Source organism: Panicum virgatum, chromosome 7N (assembly GCF_016808335.1).
Source record: "Panicum virgatum strain AP13 chromosome 7N, P.virgatum_v5, whole genome shotgun sequence".
NCBI lineage: Eukaryota > Viridiplantae > Streptophyta > Magnoliopsida > Poales > Poaceae > Panicum > Panicum virgatum.
In genome coordinates, this window is record NC_053151.1 from 35,748,018 (window position 1) to 35,754,009 (window position 5,992).

The following is a 5,992-nucleotide window of genomic DNA, read 5'->3' on the forward strand; positions in this document are numbered from 1 at the left end:
CCCGACTCGACCCACCTTTCATCACACTTCCATACGGAGCCCACCAATCAGAGAACTCTTCTACCTCAGTGATAGGCATGCCACCCCCCCATCCCCCTTCCTCGTCGTCATGCGGGAGCTGCGGCGGTGTCGGCCCAGTGGAGCTGTAGGAGCGGCGGGCGGTGTGAGCAACGGCGGACTATGGGACCGGCTTGCGACGGCGGCCTATAGCAGCAGCGGTGGCCTGCGGGAGCAGCGACAGGGGAGGCCTACTGGAGCGGCAGCTGCGGCGGCCGGTGGGAGCGGTGGCGGCGGAGGCGGCCGGCCAGAGCAGCGACGACCTGCGGAACCAGCCTGCGGTGGGCAGCGTGAGCAGCGGCGGGACGGCTGCCGGCATGAGTAGCACCGGGAGTGGCAGCGGCCTGCGGGTCCAGCCTACTGCGGCGGCTTGTAGCGGCGGTGGCGGCGGCCCGCGGGAGCAGCGACAGGGGCGGCCAGCAGGAGCGGCTGCAGTGGCGGCCGGTGGGAGCGGTGGCGGCGGAGGCGGCTGGCGGGAGTAGTGGCGGTGGCGGTCGACGGGAGCGGTGGCGGTGGCCTGCGGCAGTGGTGGGGTCGTGGGAGCATCAGTGGGATGAGAAAAAGAAAGAACGAACCGTTGTCTGTGTAACCAGTGGCATGGTGGTTAATTTTACCCAACTCTACCAGCTCCAAAAATTGGTAGAGCACTTATTGAGGAGCTAAAAAAAGTGGAGTGGAGCTGTTTTTGGTGGAGTGGAATGGAGCACCTTGGTATGTTTGAACATTTTTTTTCATAAAGTGGAGCTGTTTTTGGTGGAGTGGAGTGCTCCAAATAGGCCTTTACCGAGCATTCCACCAAATCAATTATTTGTGATATTTTAAAAAATTGCCACTTGTTTGACGGCGGCGTAGATGGCAAGGACATCACGCCAAGAATCCACAGTGAAGCTGAGTTAGAACGGTGAAGATTGAAGGAGGAGGCGCAACAGAGATAGTGACGGATGGAGCTTGCCGGAGTAGTGAAAGAAAGGGAGGAGAATGAAGAAAAGAAGGGAAAGAGGAGCTATACTGAGTACTGTTTCTTTGTGTGTGTGTGGACAGCCTACATACACAGCTGTGTCGATGTTCTATCTGTGTGTAGTGACTAGCGAGCTTTTTCCTATTCTCGCAAGCACGCATCGTCTCAAGATTAGATCCCCTACAAACGAAGTAATACTTGAAATATACTGATTTTCAAACTGTTCGATACAAAGATTTTTTATAAACAACGTACGGAAGGGAAGAGGATCCCCACCTGATTTGATTGATTATGGCCCAACACGGCCTGTGAGATGATTACATTTGCAGCAGAGTTTTGCTTGGTTTACATTGCCAAAGAAAAGAAATTACACCACTGCTCGCCAATGGCGATATCCTTCCGAGGCAGCCGTGCTGCCCAGAGCCTTGCTTCCGCTCTGCATTCTGTAATTAAGTAATGTTAGATGGTAGAAGTAGGGTGCAATGTGGAGACGTCACGGCCTACATTGCTATTAAGACCCCAACAAGTCGACACCCAAAATATTCCGGTGGATCTTACTTTCTCGTGGTGCTCGTGCTCGTGGGCATTCGATTTAGATGGACAAGAGAAATACGAGGTTGTAGTTGAACATTGGAAGCAAGCTGTGGTTGCGGCACGAGCCGGGGAACTTTTTTTTTAGAGGTAACGGAGGGAGAGGATCCCACCAATATATTGCTGGAGCCTCAGGAGTCATGAAGTTCTTCTTCATCCGTTGTCGGGGTCGTTGCCGGTGGTGAACTCCGCGTCCGCGCGCTTATGATACCAGCTTCCCGGTGACCCGGCGTCCCAGGCGACGGACTGGCCCGGCAGGAGCGTGTCCCTCCGGTGCACGAAGCTCTGCCACAGCTCGCCGCCACAGAACGTTGCTGCTCCCGTTGGCGCCGACCACGAGCGCGAGCTGCCCGTCGGGCGTGGCGCGGTGCGCAGACCGCGCCGTGGCGAGCGGCGTCGCGCCGGTGTCCGCCTTCTTCGCGAACCACACCACGGTCTGCGGCGGGCAGGGGAGCTATGTATCCCGCCGCACCGGCCTGCGCGGCCGGCGGCCATCGAGTGGAAGGTAATGATTTTGTTGCCCGATCGAATCCTCTGGAAAGTAAGCCCAATCAATCTAATACTACGTAACCGCGTGAGGTTTGCACTCTACCACAAGCAACAAAATAAAATGCGTCAGGATTCGGTACGGCTGAATAACAAAACTTTGTGGTGACCTGTCAGGATTAGTGCGCTGACGAGACGTCAAATGTGTGTTTATAATTCACGGGTTATCTAAGCTCAGAAAAGATAAAAATCCATCATACATTCATATTACGCCATTGACATTTGTGGGTGCGGCAGCGTCATTTCGATACTATCCATCCTGCATATGCGTGCGGAAACGAGTAAAGTCAGAAGCTATAAAAGCAATCGAAATGTTAAGCAGCCGCATCATTCCGTGGTTGCTGGTTGATCGAGCGGCCATCCATTGCCATGGCAAACATAGCACAGCAGTTCATGCCTGAGCTGACGGCTCCTCGAGCATGGCAAACATAGTACAGCTGCTACTGTACTTGAGAACACCGTCGTTGAGCTCATGAAAAAGCCACGCGTGATGAGGAAACTCCAAGCCGAGGTGAGGAGCATCGTACCCAGGGACAGGAAATCTTGATGTATGTTCACCATATCCGGCCGCATCATCGAACGTATGTTTCATGCAACATCGTCGAACCTGTGGCCTGCGCATGGCTGGCCGCCGCTGGCCACAGGTTGGCGTACCGCGCGGGACTCATCCAAGGAGAGCTAGACAGCGATGGGGGGTAGAGTGGCGTCACTGGCCGCATGCGTGGAGAAAAGCGCGTGGCTGAAAGAGGCATCTGCCGGCAGCAACAGTGCGAGGGTGCTGCGTGGGAAAAGGCAGTGGTGGCAGAGGGGCAGGGGGGGTGGGGGTGAGCGCGACGGAGAAGCTGGACCTGGACGCCTGGTGCTCTGATATGGTCACGTGGGATGACCGGGAAGCCCGGGAAAAAATCAGATGGACCCCGGGCGCACGGAGGAACCCCCGGCGTCCGAAATTTTCTTGGCGTCGGACGCCCGCAGCAAAGAATTTCCGTTTAAAAAATTCAGCAGTACGTTACGGCGGCGATAACATTGTTTAAAATGGGAAGTTGACAGCCATGAGCCCAAGACTCTTCTGTGGGCGTGCTACGATCCATTTGCCATGGCTAACATAGCACAGCAGTTCATGCTTGAGCTGACGGCTCCACGGTCATGGATGCTGCTGCTCCTCCCTCTCCTCCTCCTGCTTGTACGCTGCTGGTTCCGTGCCAAGAGAGCGAGGGGTATCAGGCAGCAACAAGATGACCACCTACCGCCTTCCCCTCCGGCGCTGCCCGTCCTCGGGCATCTCCACCTCGTCGGCTCGCTCCCGCACGTCTCTCTCCGAAGCCTCGCTCGGAAGCACGGCTACGACCTCATGCTCCTCCGCCTCGGCGCCATGCCGGTCGTCGTCGTGTCGTCGCCGAGCGCCGCCGAGGCGGTGCTGCGCACGCACGACCACGTGCTCGCGTCCCGGCCGTACTCTCTGGTCGCCGACGTCGTCATGTACGGCATCTCCGACATCGGCAGCGCGCCGTACGGGGACTACTGGAGGAGGGCGAGGAAGCTCGTCACCACGCACCTGCTCACCGTCAAGAGGGTGCAGTCGTTACGCCACGCCCGCGAGGAAGAAGTAAGATTATTAGATTACTGCGGCTCTACCCATCTTTTGTTTTAATTTTTCTATTTATCTGATTTCTTTAGTACCTAATCTGTCAGATTCATATATAGGATTTGTGCTATAAAAAAAATCTGACAAATTTTATCTGATAATAAACTGTCGGTAGGTAACTAACACTCATATCATCGCTTGTAAAGGCGATGATAATGCCTTCGAAAAGTCAGCAACTCTTATCAGGTGACGTGTGCTTTGGCCTTTGGGTAGGTGAGCAGGGTGATAGCTCAGATCGGAGAGGCGGCCGGCGTCGGCGCCGCAGTGGACGTGAGCCATCTGCTCGGCTCGTTCGCGAACGACCTGGCCTGCCGCGCCGTTATGGGCAAGTCATCGTCCCGGAACGAGGGCCCGAGCAAGCTGTTCCGGCAGCTCATCGTCGACACGTCGCCGCTCCTTGGAGGCTTCAACGTCGAGGAATTCTTCCCCTTCCTGGCTCGCTTCGGCGTGCTCAGCAAGGTGGTCCGCGCCAAGTCCGAGAGATTGAGGAGGAGGTGGGACGAGCTGCTGGAGCAGCTGATTGATGACCACGAGAGGCAGTACGATGCGGCGGCGGCGGCGAGCGATCAAAAGGGCGAGGATGACGACTTCATACATGTCTTGCTCTCTGTTCGTCAGGAGTACAGCCTTACCAGAGAGAACATCAAAGCTATCCTGCTTGTAAGTTAACATTCACCTCGTGATTGAAACTGCAAGGAGTACCGTACTACGAAGAATTTTGATACACAAGTACACAGCGCGTAAGTTCTGTTTCATTCAGCCCCCCCGAATCCTGATGATAAAGGAGTTGTGGCCTCGCAGGATGTGTTCTTCGCGGGAGTAGACACAGCAGCTTCTGTACTCGAGTACACTGTCGTTGAGCTCATGCAGAGGCCACGCGTGATGAGGAAACTCCAAGCCGAGGTGAGGAGCATCGTGCCCAAGGGACAGGAAATCGTCAGCGAGGCCGACCTGAACCTCAACGGCATGGCCTACCTGAGAGCCGTCATCAAGGAGTCGCTCCGGCTGCGCAACGTGACGCCGCTGCTCGCGCCTCACCTCTCCACGGCCAGCTGCAGCGTCGATGGGTTCGTGATCCCCGCCGGGGTGCGCGTCCTGGTCAACGCCTGGGCCATCGGCAGGGACGCACGCTCCTGGGGCGAGGACGCCGAGGAGTTCGTCCCCGAGAGGTTCCTCGACGGCGGCAGCGCGGCAGATGTCGGCTTCAAGGGTAACGACTTTCAGTTCCTGCCGTTCGGCTCTGGGCGCAGGCAGTGTCCCGGGATGAACTTCGGGATGGCCGCCGTCGAGGTCATGCTGGCGAATCTCGTGCACCGCTTCGACTGGGAGATGCCGGCGGGGAAGGAGGCGGGCGACATTGACATGTCCGAGGAGTTCGGGCTGGTGGTGCACCGGAAGGAGAAGCTCCTCCTAGTTCCCAAACTACGCGGGTAGCACCATTCTTGCATCCAAGAGTCCAACAAATGGTGCCGCATGGATGCAGGATTGTTGGTCCATGTAACAATAGTCTACTTAGCTTGCGTTCCGTAGATTGTTTGAATCCTCGTGTCGAATGTATTTTTTTATACCATCTGTCACCATTTGCTATTATCAATCTTCTAAGTTATGAAGCTCTTGTATTACATTTTACTCGCAAAACTGCTGTATTGAGTTCTTGTAGGCCACATAGGAAAAGAAGGATGGTGCACGAAACAATTAAGAGATAATAGGGTTATTGTGTTCTTGCTCTCATTCCAAACTGAAATTATAATTTTACCTTTATTTTTTTATCTGCTTTATGACTTTACCCATACTTTTTGGAATTAAAGACTGAGTTTGCCCCTACTCCGTGAAAATATGTAACGGTGTCAAATGAGCTAAAAGTGGATAAAATTTTCCTTGTGAAAATAAAGAAAAAATGGAAGGAAAAAAACGAAAGAAGATCGATTCCCCATATCCCTGCCTAAGGATGAAAACGGACGAGAACGGGCGGGAAAATCCCTTAACCATTTCCGTTTCTGTTTTTTATAACGGGAAACGGGAGCGGGAACGGAATAGCTGGGTACGGAAACGGAAACGGGATATAACGGTTACGAAAACCGGAAAATTTACCGGAATGTATTATTATTAAATCACCATTCACTTTGCATAAATATAACATTAGACACTCTTTTACACAAGCTATTTTTTTAAAAATATGATCAATCTTTCTTGTT

General features: G+C 54.2%; 1 protein-coding gene across 1 annotated transcript; it reads left to right on the forward strand.

The window, feature by feature from the left end:
- Positions 1-3,138: 3,138 nt before the first annotated feature.
- On the forward strand, positions 3,139-5,528 carry LOC120682930 (indole-2-monooxygenase-like). The gene is made up of 3 exons (XM_039964941.1): positions 3,139-3,758; positions 4,011-4,457; positions 4,599-5,528. Exons 1-3 carry the CDS (start codon positions 3,249-3,251, stop codon positions 5,229-5,231), a joined length of 1,590 nt encoding a protein of 529 aa, XP_039820875.1. The 5' UTR covers positions 3,139-3,248; the 3' UTR covers positions 5,232-5,528.
- The last annotated feature ends 464 nt before the right edge of the window (positions 5,529-5,992 follow it).